General features: G+C 41.3%; 2 protein-coding genes across 4 annotated transcripts; both read right to left on the bottom strand.

The window, feature by feature from the left end:
* Nucleotides 1–436: 436 nt before the first annotated feature.
* Nucleotides 437–11,267, bottom strand: lats1 (large tumor suppressor kinase 1). Of its 3 annotated transcripts, none has more exons than XM_071467529.1 (8): nt 11,052–11,264; nt 9,816–10,264; nt 9,046–9,166; nt 7,056–8,515; nt 5,851–6,433; nt 4,667–4,849; nt 3,476–3,582; nt 437–3,392 (listed from the first exon to the last, which is right to left on the bottom strand). In XM_071467529.1, the coding sequence occupies exons 2-8, from the start codon at nt 10,161–10,163 to the stop codon at nt 2,880–2,882; spliced, it is 3,315 nt and encodes a 1,104-aa protein (XP_071323630.1). In that variant the 5' UTR covers nt 10,164–10,264; nt 11,052–11,264; the 3' UTR covers nt 437–2,879. The 3 variants fall into 3 exon arrangements, with proteins under 3 accessions (XP_071323630.1, XP_071323629.1, XP_071323631.1); XM_071467528.1 differs by having other exon boundaries at nt 9,816–10,261; nt 11,052–11,263; XM_071467530.1 differs by lacking the exons at nt 437–3,392; nt 3,476–3,582; nt 4,667–4,849; nt 5,851–6,433 and adding an exon at nt 6,781–6,844 and having other exon boundaries at nt 9,816–10,261; nt 11,052–11,267.
* Nucleotides 11,268–11,778: 511 nt separating this feature from the next.
* On the bottom strand, nt 11,779–15,902 carry nup43 (nucleoporin 43). Its single transcript, XM_071468022.1, has 8 exons — nt 15,656–15,902; nt 14,994–15,116; nt 14,555–14,632; nt 13,787–13,949; nt 13,547–13,682; nt 13,269–13,420; nt 13,029–13,145; nt 11,779–12,281 (listed from the first exon to the last, which is right to left on the bottom strand). The coding sequence occupies exons 1-8, from the start codon at nt 15,773–15,775 to the stop codon at nt 12,052–12,054; spliced, it is 1,119 nt and encodes a 372-aa protein (XP_071324123.1). The 5' UTR covers nt 15,776–15,902; the 3' UTR covers nt 11,779–12,051.
* Between the last annotated feature and the right edge of the window lie 626 nt (nt 15,903–16,528).

Below are 16,528 nucleotides of genomic sequence, written 5' to 3'. Positions count from 1 at the left end.
TCCAGTTTGTGATTTTTCTCTTTACTGCTGGAAGTATTCAGATCTTTTGCTTAAGTAAAAATAAAAATACCATAGTATAAAAACAACTCTCAGTAAAAGTAGCCAATCAAAATGGCCCATGTCACATTAATGTATATTATAATAATGTATTAATCTGACATCACTTTAATGTTGTAGCATGTAAAGGTGGAGATAATTTGAATTACTTTAATATAGTATGTGGAAGTTTTATCTGTAGAAATGCATTATGGTTATAACTAGAGTATTTACTGCTGTTATCATATAAAGCAGTGGATTAAAAAGTAGAATATTTACCTTTGAAATGAGGTGAGGTACAAATACCTCACAGTTGTAGTTATGTACAGTACTTGAGTAAATGTACTCAGTTACTTCCCGCCACTGGTGTTAGACTGTTGACTGGACAAAATAGAAAATATAAAGTCGACATCTTGGGCTTTAGTAAATTGACGGGCATTTTTCAGTATCTTCTGACATCTTATAGATCACACTGTCAAACCATTGCTTAGCTGTAGTCTGTAGTCTAGCAGTGTGTTACTGCTTCATAATACTAATAACAATATGACACAACTGGTGTGGATGTAAAACATGTTTTGTTCTTTACATTCTTTATTTATCACCCTCTTCCCTGTTCCCAAACCTCCCAGAGCAAATAATGTACACAAAAATAAAATTCTCTCACTTACAATGAAAACACAAAACCAGTGCAGAATGCCAGTGGTCACCATTAAGTCCATAATAACTCATAATAACTACATTCAGAGATCTTTTCCTAAACACAAAGAAAAGTACAGCGGGTTACAAAATCATCATCGTGATATGTTTTGGAGAGCCGTCCTCTCCATCCATCCAGTTTTAATGAAAAACTGAGCGCTTGACAGTCGGCTGTAGTGTTTCTCACAGACAGGAAACGTGAACAATACTTTGTAGAGTACAACAGAATGAAGTGATCAGGTGCCTAAAAGCAAGGCATTTCTGGTTGATACCGTAGTGTCACATTAAAAATTAATTTAATGGTCTTGTGATCGTTATTTTCTAAATGTGGGTTATTGTCAAAAAGTCAAAACCCACCTATTTAGTGCTTTGGTTGAGAGACAAAAAGTGTGAACAGCAATGAAAGAAAAAAAAAGATAATAAATCTATTTAGAGTTGTGTGAATTAGTGATTTTGGGTGTTTGAGAGACAGAAATACACAACGTAATGAGAGAAGGCAGCAGCGGTGGACACTGACGAGGGCCTGCCCTAAGAAGAAAAAAAAAAAATCAGCTGAGAGGGAGGAGAAAAATATTTACATCAACTGTGTACAACTTAATTTATAAATACATTTTAGGTATAAATTAGAAAAATAAAACAAAAACCTACTGTAGTTCAATCACACTACTGCTACTCTCATTTTAAAATGCCAGTCTGATTATTAACCCTCTTTATATTTGGTGAAAGGTAACAAAAAAAAAAAAAAGATCAAAAAGGCACAGCAATGAATAATTAGAGCAATGTATCCCTGCAAATTTCTATCAACACTAAATCCCCCATTGCAACAGACATTAAAATATAAATTAAGACAATTTTTTTTTCTTTTAACCAATAAATGTAATTCAACAAGAATTCCCACACTCAAACAGCTTCTACACTAGTAATACCAGTTACAACTTTCTTAAATAAATTAAGGCTTTAAGGGGGTTTGCCTGAAGTCGTCAAACAGAGCACCCTGTTTTTGTTTTTGTTTTTCTACTTTCGGTTCCTTTGAAGGTTTTCGGGCAGCACACATCACACAGTGTACCTCTCACAAGGAACAGTTCAACATTTAGGAACACACTTATTCCCTTTATCGCCAAAGGTCAGATGAGAAGATTGACACCAGTCTTGTCCTGAGGTTGCAACTCTGAGACTCCAGGAAGACACTGCTCCCCCCTGGTGCACAAGCCTGATGATGTACCGAAAATAAAACGGTTATTGCTCTAAATTAATAATAATGACCTCTTTGAGTATTAAACTGTACCGTTTTGTGTGCAGGCCTGTTGTTGCAGTGATATGAGGATCTAAAACTTGTTCACACAGACAGAAACGTGGGGCTTTGTGCTTTCAGATGGAGCAGTCTGAGCTGACTGACTGTTCAGCTGGATGGCATCAGAAACCCCCCCTCCTCGTCAGTATTCAGGCAAGAGTTGCAACGATTAGTCGATTGACAGAAAACTGACTATTTCTGTTGTTTTTAAAAGGTAAAACTCTTGGTTCAACCTTCTCAAACATGAGGATTTGATGCCTTTCTTTGTTGTGAGAGCAAACCGACTCTTTGGGGGTTTGGACTGTTTGTCAGACAAAACAAGACATCTGAATACATCATCGCACCATGGCGATAATTATAACTGCTGTTCAATTATTTATTTATTTTTTTACTAATTTGTAACATCATATAGACGAAACAACTGGTTGATAAGAAAAATGATCCCTTTCTTTAAGCCTTAGCTACACTGTGTTAATTAGCATGAGTTTTAAATGTGCTGGTAGGCAGATTGTTTGACCTTTGTCACAGAGCCAGGCAAGTGTTCCCTGTTTAGTCTTTATGCTAAGCTAACCGGCTGCTAGCTGTAGCCTCATGTTTACCATACAAGCATGGGAGACTTTGGATCTTCTCATTTAACTCTTAGCAAGAAAGCAAACTGGCGTGTTTTCCGAAACATCAAACCATTCCTTTAACTTGTAGTGTTGATGTGATCTAGTGCTGCAGATTTCTCACTCATCCTACAAACATACTTTCCTATGTTTAAGGTTTTAGATGCTGTACCGTTACAACCCCCTTCACACACACAAACACCCTCCACAAACTCGTTATGTACAAGCTGCTCAGCCGGCCTCAGGCGCTACACGTAGACCAGGTCTCGGCCCTGTGTCACGGAGCTACCGGCCGCCTCCTGCACCGGCCCCTCTGAGTCCGCCTCGTCCTCGTTGTAGCCCTCGTACTCGATGGGTTTGGGGCAGCTGTACGGGTGGCCGTTGTCGTCAAAGAAGCGGCGGAAGGTGAACTCGTAGAAGGCGTGCTCTGGGTGTTTGCCGTTGCGGAACCAGCCGTTGAGCGTGTCGTTGAGGTTGTCCTCGCCGTTGCTGTCGCTGCTCCACAGCTTGTCCGGGTCCACGGGGTCGAAGTTGGAGGTGTCTGTGGAGTGGGCGATGGTGGGGATGTAGGGTGCCACCTGCTGCCTCAGGTCGCTGGAGAAGTCGATTGTCTTGAAGAAAGGATGAGCTTTGATTTCGTCCGCACCGTTCTTCCCGAGGCGGTCCTCGGGGCCTCGGCACAGTTTAACTATGAGATCTGACGCCTCCGGACTGAGCTTGGCTGGCGGGGGAATGTGCAGCGTGCTCTTCCAGTTTATCACCTGGTTTCAACAGAGAGACGACATTAGGAAAAACAATGAACTCATGCAGATTCATAACATTTCACAGCACGTGCCAAACATACCTTCAGCTGTGTCTCCAGGGGAGTAGTTGCTAAGAAGGGAGGCTGCCCAACAACCATTTCATACAGGATGACGCCGACACTCCACCAATCACAGAGCTGGGTGTATCCTGAGAACATCACAGACATTTTTACATCAATCATCTGCAGCATCATCATCTCTTCATCTCAGGAGGGTTTGAAGTTTCATTGCTGTCATTAGGAAGCCTCATTTAGTTTGCAATTCAGTGCTTAATTACAAAATCTCCATACAGCTGAAATAATACACCATCATCAGACAGAAATTAATCTGTAATTAATCCATTAGATCATTTGTTGATCATTTGTCTTTTTTTTTAAACACAAAAATCCCAAATATTTGCTGATTTCTGCTTCTTAATTGTGAGCATTTGCTGCTTTTCTTTGTCATATTTGATAAGAAAGTGAATTTCTTCAGGTTTTGACTGATGGATCATCTAAACAATTAATTTAGACAAAACAAGCCCTAAAGGAATTTCTTTTTTTCTTTTATTTCTCTGTACCTGTGCCTAAGCACCTTGAGCTTTAAGAGACTGTTGGTGTCCCACAGAAATCACTTGTCTTACGTCTCCTTATATAAAATTGTTTCATTGACTTCCACAGTGAGATATACTGATTATAAATACAGGACTCTGTATCAGCGGATACCTTAAGATAAAGTATAAGAAATGGTATCAGAAGAATAAAAGATGCACTAGTGCATCCCTGGTTTTTCCACCAATTTTCTAATATTAAAAAATAATCAATCAATTAACAATTCAGGTATTTTATCTGTAACATTTACCTACCTTACCATTTGTCTCGTCACATTTGTTCTACTTGTTACTTGTGTTCTGTTAGACACATTTCCACTCTGGTGGACAATACATTTCTATTCTATTCAAATCTGTCCTCCATAATCATTATTTGCGGCAGGCAGTTCACATTACAGTCCACAATTATACTTTGGTGACAGTTACTTGTACCTTTTGGCTTTCAATATAAATGCTACTTAATATAAAACACACAGATCCTATGAATGAAAACGACGACAGACAGAACATGAGCGAGAACATGATGGTTGAGTTTGCACAATGAAAGTTACTAAGGCAAAAACATCACAAAAGGTTTTGTGAAAGCCGTCCTTCACTGGACCAGCTCCTACCTCCACAGTCTACAGTCTCTGCTTCACTGTACCTGTTCGGAGCAGCACTTCTGGTGCTATGTAGTTGGGCGTCCCGACCAGAGAATGAGCCAGACAGCGCTGGTGCTGCCGGGCCTTCCTCCTCTCCAGAGGCTTCAGACGGTCTGTGCAGCGGCAGTTAGCTGGGTCTTCCCATTCCTTACTGAAGTCCATGCTGTCCTGCCTCACATGGTCCCCTGGAGACAGATCACAAAGTCCAACACTCATTACTTTGCTCATTATACTGATCAGCTGTGGCTTTCTAACAGGCGCCTGAATGAAAATAGCAGGTGTGTAGTTTAACCGTTTTTGTGCTCACCTTGTATTTGGCATTTTCGTGATTTCCAAAATATCAGCAGCGCATTATTTCTCACTGTGTCTGAGCTGTTCCAACAATTTGGATTTTTTAAAAGCCAATTGTTATTTTTGGACTGAAGCTGCCAACAGTCAAATATCTAGTTGTTTTCTTTCAGAATGTTAAGCAGCAGAGAAATGTATTCTTGGCAGCTCCAAATTAGATTACTGTTCATCTTCTGCTGGAAACTTTATAACTATCACACAATGTACTGGAGTAAATTATCATAATGTAAACTACCTGCTTACTAACAGTGTATTTGCACAGTTTGACTGATGCCTCTATCAATTTAGAAAACACTTTGACACAACACTATTACACTGTTACTGCTTTAATACATTGGCGCCGGCATCGTGCCCTCCACTTCTTTTATTAGGACAATTTCAGAGAATCTGAGTGTTAACAATGACACAACTAATCCAGTGAAACAATTACTTGATCAACAAAATTAAATCAGCAATAATTTTGATAAACGGTGGATAAATCAGTGGTTCCAGCCACTCAGATGTGAATATGTGTTGGTTTTTTATAAAAATAAATCTTTGGCTCTTAAATTGTTGAGGACTTGAACTATGAAAAATGTGATGGGCATTTTTTAAAAAACAATTTTCTGATATTTGATACACCTGATTCTGAAAACGAATGTTTGTTGCTGCCATGTTGTGACTGTTTGTGACCTTTTTAAATCTTCTGGATATTAACATAGCTCTCCGTTTACCATGGGAGCCATAATAGTAGAAGTCATGTTTAGTTTATCATTGTAAACCAAGCTTATCTGAGGATTTATGATGTGTACTGTAAATTACTCTGTGAAATCAACATTATAGATGAAGTGATACTAACCACTCTGGTAATACTTGGAGTCATGCGTCCAGCGGAAGCCAGTACAAAGGCCAAAGTCGGTCAGCTTTATGTGTCCGTCTCTGTCTATGAGGATGTTATCAGGCTTGATGTCGCGGTGGATGAAGCCCATCTTGTGGACGCTCTCCACGGCGCAGGTGAGCTCTGCGATGTAAAACTGAGCCAACTCCTCTTTGAAGATGCCGAGCCGGATGAGAAGGCTCATCATGTCCCCTCCAGGGATGTACTCCATCACGAAGTACAAGTTGTCCTTGTCTTGGAAAGAGTAGTAGAGACGGACCACCCACTCGTTGTCCGCCTCAGCCAGGATGTCCCTCTCAGCCTTGACGTGGGCCACCTGGTTCCTCAGCAGCACGTCCTTCTTCCGGAGCGTTTTCATGGCGTACAGCGCTCCAGTGTCCTCTTTTCTGGCCAAACACACCTCGCCAAAAGCGCCAATGCCGAGGGTCTTGATTCGTTTGAACATGGATTTGTCCATCTTGGCTCGCTTTAGGCGGATGTAGTTGGACTCCTTCTGGCAGAGCATCATACGCATCTGCTCCTGGGCCTCGGAAGACAGACCCACCTGAGCACAGGACACAGTCATGTGATGTAAAACCAGATATTATCTTAAAATATATATATAAAAAAAAGCACACAAACATATATACTCTTGGTTATACGTGAACTAGCATTAAGGGTATCAACACAGAAAAAACAATGCAATAAAATGATGCAAAAATATTATTTCAACATGTTATCATTATCACTTTAGTCCAAAACAAAAAATGCACAAGCAGTGACATTATCAGTGAGATGAAGGTCATGGAGTGGCATGCATTTCCTTCTGCCACAGGGGCAACATGCTTTCACCAGATGTAGTGCATTTAAAATACAAAGAGCAGTTTCTGAACAAGCGCTTACTTGAACAACTGATGTGTGTGTGGACTATTCTGTGTCACAGGACAGCAGAGATACCTTTACCTTTTTAGATCAGCTGTTAGTGACAGCGAGGAGAGAAAGGAAGAGAAAGAACAGCTAAGAAAAAATAGAATAATATGATAAAGACATCTCAGAGACAGATAATACAGTGACGACGAGATAGTTAAGGAGGAAAAAAGGTCGGAAAATAGCAAGAAGTCAAGAAGATTCATCTTTAACTGATTAAATAAGAAAATCCTTTCACCGATGTTGTAACTGTTTCTCACCCTTTGCATCTCACTTTCCAGCTGCTTCCTCCTCCTGATCCGCTGCTGATGGTTCTTTAGGATGTTCTCCACATGTTGCTCCATGAAGAACTTGAAGGCCTGAGGGGAGTACAGTGCGACTCTGCCGGACTCTCCCCTCCGCTCCTCATCTTTCTTGTTACGGCGGACAGGAACAGGCGATGTTGTGATCTGTTTTTTCTCCTTCTCTGTCGCTGAGGTGCTTTTGGGGTTTTCTGCCATCTTGTCTCTGGGGTTGTCACCGCTGCTGCCCTCCTCCTCGGCGGGCTCATCCCTGCCACAGAGGATTTTATTGGCACTCGGATCGTATGCTGGGGGACAGGGTGCAGCCGTCTGCTGGAGGAGGTGCTTAGGGTAGGGTGGAGGGGGACCCTGGTAGCTGGGTACCTCTGCTACTACAGGGATCTGGGGAACAGGAGCTGAGGGTTCTGGGTAGGAAGGTGCAGCAGGGGGGGGCGGAACCTGCTGCATCCACGGAGGGTGCGTGGGCGCAACGGCAGTGTGTAACTCAGGTTTGTGAACACGCATGCTTTTGACTGGCTGCAGGATGGGAGCTTGGGTGATGGCAGTGACTGTGGTGGCCGAGGGCTGGGAGCTGGCTGGGTGGGCCACTCTGCCATTCATCTGGTGGTTGTTGAAGGAGTTAGAGCGGACTGGTATGTTGTGCTGCCATGAGGGGGACAGATCCTGGTTGCTGCTGTTGCCAGAGGAAGACTGTGGCTGGTTAGGGGCCAGAGGCGACTGGGACCAGGACTGAGGAGGACCTATGTTGCACATGTCGAGGTTGTGACTGTTCCGGTTGGGAACCATCAATGACTGAGGGATGTTTCCACCGTTGACGTAAGAGGGAGAGGATGCAGGTCCTCCTGCCTGCATCTGCTGATCAGTGGGACTGTGCCGGCTGCTCTGGTTAACTGGGTATGGGGGCGGAGGTTGTCGGCTGCCCCCCGCCATGTAGTCTGGCTGAGGGGAGCCATTCTGAGACCAGCCAGAGGGGAAGGTGAACTTACTCCCTCCAGAGTTTTGCATTATAATGGGCTGGTGGCCCACAGACACTGGGCTGATCCCACGCTGATTCTGAGGTGCTGCAGCTGGGTACCCATCAGGCCAGGCCCCCTGGGGTACCGGAGAGATGCGAGGCACGAGGTAATCCATGTTACCAGAGTAGCGCTTAGTTGATGGGTTGCTGTCCCAGGACGTTGCAGGAGGCATGGCAACGCGGTTTGGTGGAGGTGTCACACTGCGCACCTGAGGTGGCAGTGGAGGGTTGACTCTCTGGCTGTTAGCAGGGTGACCCTGTGGGAAGGCAGGAGGTGGGCCGGGGCTGTCAGAGCGATACATTATTCCATCTACCATGATAGGACCATGTCGAGGCGCCAGAGACTCCTTAGAGCCTTTCCAGCTTGGCCTCCTCAGCACAGACTGTTGCATATGAGAAGCACCTACAAACACAAAAATCAGTGGAAAACAGTCAATGTAAAGTAAGAGGCTGAGTTTATTCAGGAGAAGGGAAGCAAAAGTAAAAAGAATTCCAAACACTTGACCAAACTAAAACTATGTTTGATAATAGGCAATAACAATTTAAATCGCCTATGATTTGTTCTGTAAAAAGGTTCATACCAAAATAACTTCAATCAAACCACAAGTTGTTATTTGTAAAAGTGTGGGATTGACAAAGAGTGTTGTCAAAACATGAACACACAAACTATTTGTATGTTGACAACCATTATAGTTGTTATATACAACAATGAATGCCCCTCCTGGAACGTATTCTTACTGATCATAAAATCATAAACCTAATATCCAGACAACTTCTTTCACTAAGTGATGCAGTGACTCATACTCTCTTTCTCAGCACGTATTGTCATTTCTTAAAGCAAATCCTTCAAACAATGTCAGGCTGAACGAACACGCCTGGATGGAAGATAAAAGAGAAGAATCAGCGGTTAATCCCAGGGGATTGTTTACGTACCTGGAGCTTTCAGGCCTGTAGTGTTGGGGTTGGCAACAGCCATCTGTTCCCTCATCGACTCCTGGTAGGTCAACTTACCCATGTAGTCTATAGCCACCCCCACATTGCGACTGTTGCTTGGCTGAAGGGCAAAAAAACCAAAAAGAAAACATTTTATTGTTAAAGCAATCAATGTGCAACGAAATACAAACAAGCTGTAAAAAAATACTGATATAGGGTTCATTAATTTGCAAGCAAGTCAAGTTCACATATCTTTGTTTGCTTTAAAAAATATGTAAATACAGTATAGCTACAACTATTAACATTAACTATCATATTATTTACATTACTTTAATATGCACATCATTTTCTTGAATAATCGATTTATCAAAAATGTCATAAAATGGTGAAAAATCTATCACAGTTTCCTTGATCCCAAGATGTCAACTTTAAAGTCTTAAAGTCTAAACCTGTGTATTCATTTTCTGAATCAGGCTTTATCTGTTACAACAGATCACTATTGCACTGCATACCATATAATACCTGGCCTGCATGTGCTGGTGCACTCAAAACAAGATGCAACTGCCAACTGAGAAACCACTTTGTATTCACAACTGTACAAGCTTGTCATTCCGCTTTTCATACTTGTCATTTTTCAGATAATTCTCTCTTAAACAAAGTGCACCAAGGGATAATTCTGTTGCAGAGTTATGTGTAAAATGAGATTCTTCCACAATCCTTCACAACAACCTGTCTTGGTAACAAATAAAACACAGAAACACTCATCTCACCTCCTCGAACCCTGCACATGGGGGTTCCAGCAACATGTGTTTGTTTAACTCTGAGCCTGAAGTGTTTGGCTCGTTGGCAAAAGGCATCAGGGATTTCCGGATCTCTTGTAAGGCCTTATGGTAGGGGTTTTTGGGGTTGCTGCAGCGTCCTTGCTGCCTTGGATCCTCAGGATGCATTTTTCCAACTCCACCTATGTCCACTTTAGGTGGGTCAGAAGGTTTGGACAGGTTGCGCAGGCTGTTCCTTATTTCCTGCAGCATTTGCTGGCTGTTGCCGCTGTAGTTGCTAGCAGGGAACGTTTTCGGCCTCATCTGTCTGTATCCTTCGGGTTTCTCTCCTCTCCTCATGTAAGAGCATGTATGATGACGATGAAGGGGATGAAGAGGCTGTCACTCAGTCCAGGGTTGCAGCAGAGGGTAGAAAAGTCTGACTTCACATCTGCATGCTGCTGGAAAGGAATGTTCAAAACAAATCTGTGATGAGCAAACATGCAGAGCACATGTCAAGTTACCTAACAGGTTGGGCAAATATGATGCTGAGAGTACTAATTAACCGATACTAACAGATAAACATCAGATATATAGAGATATTATTATTGATCAAGCTGTCATATTGGAGAGTTGATAGAGTGAGCAAAACAAATATCTGAAGTAACAACTACTGAGCCAATAAAAGGCAATAATAAGGGCAATAAGAATCAGACGAAGACTGAAATAAGCAACGATATCAATGAACAAAATAATGACCATTGACAAGCAGACATGGTAAACTAATAATAATAACCGGAAAGCAATATAATATTAACCGTTAGCTGAAAAAAGAAGATTTTACCGGTTCACTTTAATAGTCCACTCAGTGTACAGACTCAAAGGTGGAGAAACCTGCCACCAAAATGAAAATTAAACCCTCACAAACCGAGACCCCGTCCACTCGTTAGCGTCGTTAGCACTGCCCGCTAACAGAGCGCTATATCAACGCTAATCCTTCTGCGTCGAGGATGCTAACATTCAGCGCTAAAGCTGTTTACCAAAGTCACCTAAATATCTCCAGCACTTAGAGACCAAATGAGCTCAAAGGTGTAGTTATCTGAATTTCAATTTGCATAAAATCAAACGGCGCAGCAGTGCCTCCGCGGCCCTGTGTGTTAAAGGCATCCATTTGCTGCTTGCTAGGCTAATTTCAACAACAGGTTGAGAATTAGCTTGCTAGCTTGTTAGCTGTGTTTGACAACTGACCAGTGTCTGTAGCCGCCGCTTCCCTCGACACTTGTCCTATTTGGATGACAAACGACGTTTCCTCGACCTTTCTCGGCGACAAGGACGCGATTTTGACTTAAAATGTCCTTGTTGTGTCGAGCTGGTTGGTTCCTAGTCGTGTTGAATTCCTGGGATGTCTGAATGACAAGTAAAACAGCCGCAAACTAAACTCAAAAACAACACAGCAGACTTCCGGTGACTGTAGATTTCACAATAAAATACGAGGATAGTTTTGAAAAAGGTAAAGAAACGGTTTAAATTCAAATTGTGTTAATCACAAATAATCAAATCTGTTTGTTTTTTTGTGTTAAATTTCAATTGAAATCATAACCCCAAACAAACTTTGTGCCAATTAACGAGGCTGCCGTTTACCATGTTATAATACAACTTTAATCTTAAACGAAAGGCCGGAAACGCAACTGCAGGAATTATAAGTGAGGCTTTGGGAAACTTCACACAAGTTCCCCGGATGCAACCCCTGCTCGTTCACTTCACCCCTAAACCCTCTAGTCACCTGTACCAGTGAACACCACTGGTCTGCACTGGTAAAGGGGATTTTGTGTTTTAGATACAGCAGCAGGGGTAATTTAAACTACATGTGTAAATATAGAAGTAGAACTACAATATGCACTGGTGGGGGTGCTAAAAAAAAAAGTGGTCAGCCATAAATTTCTGCATTAACAAAAGAGTCAGTGAACTCTGGAAATTTCTGTCAGGGCTTTTTATTTATTTCAAAACTGTTTTAAATGACATCCATACAAAAGGTACTGCTGAATTCAAATATTCTGTTTGGAATGATTTGCCTTGAGCCATGATGATCCATCAATGCAACTGCAAAATGTGTTTGAAACGTTTAACATAGAATAATACACAGGCCAAAATGTCACAAGCACACTTTTGAACATACAGTATTTGCGGCTCCCTGTATGACCAAAGCAGACGGTGAAACCTCTGTCGTGACTGAAACTTACAACTCTTTTTAAACTGGAACTTGTCTGTTGACAAAAATAGCTTCTCCATCAGTCCCACAGACAAGACATTGTCCGAGTACGTCCAAGCTGTTGACCGACAGCGTCTGGCTGGGAAGCATGTGAGTCGTCTCCAGACGGCCTTTACTGGAGTCTCCGCTCAGCCAGGCGCTGATGAGTGACTGGTTCCCTCCAGCCGGAGCCATTGCACTGCGAGAGATCATGCTGTTGTTCCTGCCACCTGGGAATACGATGGTAAAAGGCGTTACGATTATGATTTGAGATTATAATGATTACTGTAGTTTTATTATGTTGATGCACAGCTTCCTTATCATGTTGATATGCCAGCTTTTTAGCTTTTGACTATCTGTATCACAGCGTGTACCTGACTCAGTGTTTTTTGTGGTTGCTCTGACAACCAAAAAGATAACGGCTGGGGTTGTGTGACTAATACATGAAGTATATAAAGACACTATGATTAAGATGGATGCAAAAGTTTCTAACATATGAATAAGCTGTCATTTATAATTGTGGCGACAGCTCAATCATATGATGTGCTGATAAAATCTGGTAACTGGTTTAGATTTTAAGAGACTAGAGGTCAAGGGTGACAAAAACAAAAATGGACATACTCAAATAAGAACCATGAAATTGTACTTAGGTACAGCACTAGAGTAAATAACTACATGTGTTACTCAGTTTATTTACTTGGTAACCATCCAGATATGTTTATTGTAGTTTTGTTAATTTTAAATAAAACAGAATAATCTCAGGCATACTCTGACTTTAATCACCACCACTGCACACATCATTATCCTTTCACGGCAGAAGAAATGCACACATGAATCTTTTTTGTTTTACTCTCTAATACTTGCATTACATAGCAGGTGAATATTGTAAATGTATAATGGTAAAATCTTTGGTAAATACTTTGTCATCTCTCTGCTGGCTAAAAAAAATATAGGAGACTTGTAATATTTTGACTTGCCTTGTAGGAAGGAGGGCATGTCTGAATGTGAGGATGTCTCCCAGTGCAGCAGCGAGCCGTCCTCTGAGCATGTGAACAGATGGTCTGGGTTGGTTGGGTGGAAGTGAACCTCCCACACTAGGCAGAAAACCAAAGAAAAACTTTTAGAAAACAAAGTTGAGAAATATAAACCCTTTCATATCTAACCTCTTCAAATTTAAATCTGGTAAATTCAATCATCTGCCTAATATAAAATCTTACTTTCAGCAGAGTGTGCCTCCATGAGGGAGAAGGGAGTGCTGCCTTGTCTCACATCCCAGACACAGAGCATGCCGTCCTGGCCTCCTGTGGCCACAATGTGCTGCTGGTTGGGATGTCTGTCCACACAGTGCAGAGGAACTCTGTCCCCTGACCTGAGAGGAAAACAGCTTGTTAGATTTGCTTATAAATCAAAATTACGCAGGTATAAAAACACTCAAAGGAAAGAACAGAATGGAAGAATCATCAATTTTATTTTCTTTTAACTGAAGAGATCTTACAGGGAGAGAATCTGGGACGGCGAGCTACTCTGTTGTCTGAAATCCCACAGCTTAAGTTGTCCAATAGAGTTCACTGTCAAAATCTCTGTTGTCCTCAGGTAAGTCACAGCGTGAATCGTGCTGCTGTCAGCATTCTCTGGAAATAAGAGACCGGTAAAACATGTTTGCCTCATTATTCAAGTCATTCAAACAAATTGTAATTCTGTGTGTTTTTTAATGTGACATGCATCTTAATCTCACCTATGACTCGAGTCACTCCTTCGTGGTCGGCCCTGAAGACGATGATCTTGCCATCTTCACCAACCGTAACAATCTCTGGACTGCTGCACACAACTCCAGTACAGGGGGCGTTGTCACAGGGGTAACGATGTGCTCTTGCCCAGTGCTGAGAAACTGATATCGTCTGCAGTCAAGTGGGAGAAGACAAAGGAACTTAGATGATTTATCAAACCAGTTTGTCCAAAACTCACATCCTTGAACTTCAACATATTTGAGCAGCCATTTCCAGGTGTGTTGCTGTTGTTGTAGTAAAAGTCCCTTGTTACATAAGGGTTTGTGGTTATAAATAAAACACCTTGTGGACATGATGCAATTTGCAGTTATTTATAAAAATCATACACCGCTTTAAAATTAAGACTAACAACTTCAGAATTGCAAGACGAGAGTTGGACCACTTGTTTTCTTTTGTCAAAAAGTGGACTGAGATCCAGGTGAATTGTTGCTCTATGTTGTGTTGCCACACTTTCTTGTGTTGCACATGTAATGTATGCAAGGTGTTTTTATTTTGTCCACTTAGTTTTGTTTGATGAAATTAGCTTACAGTTTGCAGAATGGTGTCAGGAATGCCATGACATCTTCCACTAAGAGCACCAAGAGGAAGCATAAGATATTACATTACTGTCCAGGGTCTGCTGGGAATAGCTGCTGCCTCCGTGTGTCCACATGTAAGAAGAAGGATGGTTATGGACTGGCTCCAGCATACACTTTGTGTGAGAGTATAATGTCTACCTGACTGTTTTGGTGGTGGCGGTAGATGGTGACTGCTCCAGTTGAAGATGCTGTTACGATTCTGTCTTGGTCAATAAACTGTAAAATATTAAAGAACCAAAATGAAATGAGCCATGGCGCTTTAAGTACATTATAATAATATAATACAAAAAAGTTGAACTTATTCATCACAGGGACACATATTTATTTGTATGTCAAGATGTTGTGTATGTTTTTTGCAAGATATCCTGGTTCACAAATGTAAAGTACTGTGCAATTAAGATTTTCTACACATATTGTACTTCATAATAAAGTTGTTTTGTTTCTTTCCACAAGACCAAGTTTAATGATTTGCTAGCAACAGGTCACAATAAACAGCAGAAATATCAAAAAATATTTATAACTTTGACTTGGTCATATGGGGTCCCTTTGATTATTTACATTATATTAGGAGACTTACCTGAAGGTCTAGAACATCTCCATCATGCTTGTGTTCACATAATAGCTGTGGATCTCCCTCAAATCCATCTTCCATGCCAGAGCCTCCATGATTCCCAATGGACCAGAAGGAAATCTTGTTGTCCTGCAGCAGACACACATTGGGGTTGATTTAATCCAGTTGTTACATTGACCCAATATCACTATTGTCATCAGTGGTGAAAAGTAATTCGGTATTTTCAAGTGTTTCTTTAAACACAGCTGATGGATGATGAACAATATGAAAGATTAAAATAAAAAAATAAAAAAAACAGCGCCTATTTTCCCCAGATATTTGTTTGCTTCAGGGATTGTGTGATTTCAAATTAACTTTAATTAGTTAGTACTTCTTCCACCATTGTCTGCCAATTGGCTACTTTCTCTAAATGAATTTACCAGCACTGGCTAATCCAATCTAGCTAGTAACTAACAGGTTTAGTTTAATGTTAGAGAGCCGTGGAACATATTTAACATTTGTTCATGCACAGGGTGAATGCCGAAAGGACACTTTACGATTAATAACATGTCTGAAGTCGCGATCTGACAATTACAAAATTAATAATCACGCTAAATCGCGAAATGACATAAAACTGTGGATATTTATTTATTAAGTCTGGCATAAATGTTAAGTGTCAACTTGCCAACCTCGTTGTCCCATGAGCCAGTCGCAAAGACTTCTGGTTGCTGAAGGGAAGAATACGACACTGGTTTCCATCTCGTTTTGCTTATTTTCTGGGACACATATTTAGCATTTATACCCTCCATTGAACCAGAAACAGTCTATCACACTTTAGATTAAAAAACGTTAGCCGGTGTTAGCTTAGCATTCATGAGCAAAACCGAACTGTACGCGCCTGCTACTGTGTACGTAACTACGGTGGCGCAGTGGGGTCAAACAACCAAATAAAGCGTCCGTCCTTCTTCTGGGTGTTTTTCTGGCGGTTGGTGAATAATGAAATGGTGCATTGCTGCTACCACCTGGTATGAACCGCGGACTGGGACTAATACTAAAGTATTTACCCACATTTCTCGGTGCTGACTTCGCTTTTTCAAAAGTCTTCATGCAGCCATTGCAGCTCAGCACCTCTCACTTCCAAAATACCTTAATGCAAGAAAAACAATTGATAATCCATACAACAAAAAGAAGGGCACTAACTTAATGCATGGATTGTGCAAATGATCAGAAATGCTGCAATATACTTCAATTATTTTTGCCATTTTAAAAATTCATTTCACTGATTTCTCAATGTTAAGTTCAAATAACAAATGTACAAATAACAATGTTTAGGGAGATACACATGGATATATGGTCGATGTGGTCAAAGCAATGAAAACTGATCACGTATTTCAGTCACACAGTTCTGTTGAGATGGCAGTGTGAAGGATTTTTAAATAAATTGGTATCAATACTGAGAAATGTGTAACGTTGGAGGACAGATAAGAGTCGATCCTTAGGTGTGTATGAGTTGTTGCGGTTGCATTAGTGGGATGTGATATTAAATGCTGTTTCTCTCTCCA

Source organism: Trachinotus anak, unplaced genomic scaffold (assembly GCF_046630095.1).
Source record: "Trachinotus anak isolate AG129_WGS33_773 ecotype Australia unplaced genomic scaffold, CSIRO_AGI_Tana_v1 ptg000031l, whole genome shotgun sequence".
Classification (NCBI taxonomy): domain Eukaryota; kingdom Metazoa; phylum Chordata; class Actinopteri; order Carangiformes; family Carangidae; genus Trachinotus; species Trachinotus anak.
This window is presented reverse-complemented; position numbering and strand designations above follow the sequence as displayed.

Excerpts from the sequence above, each read along its gene's own strand:
- lats1 (XM_071467529.1), bottom strand. The coding sequence starts at position 10,163 with ATGAGGAGAGGAGAGAAACCCGAAGGATACAGACAGATGAGGCCGAAA. Across the intron at positions 8,516-9,045 it reads TACAGGCCTGAAAGCTCCAG|GTGCTTCTCATATGCAACAG; the intron begins GTACGTAAACAA and ends TTGTGTTTGTAG. Across the intron at positions 4,850-5,850 it reads CTCCAAGTATTACCAGAGTG|GGGACCATGTGAGGCAGGAC; the intron begins GTTAGTATCACT and ends ATCTGTCTCCAG.
- nup43 (XM_071468022.1), bottom strand. The coding sequence starts at position 15,775 with ATGGAGGGTATAAATGCTAAATATGTGTCCCAGAAAATAAGCAAAACG. Across the intron at positions 14,633-14,993 it reads GAGATGTTCTAGACCTTCAG|TTTATTGACCAAGACAGAAT; the intron begins GTAAGTCTCCTA and ends AATATTTTACAG. Across the intron at positions 13,421-13,546 it reads CCGTCCCAGATTCTCTCCCT|GTCAGGGGACAGAGTTCCTC; the intron begins GTAAGATCTCTT and ends TTTTCCTCTCAG.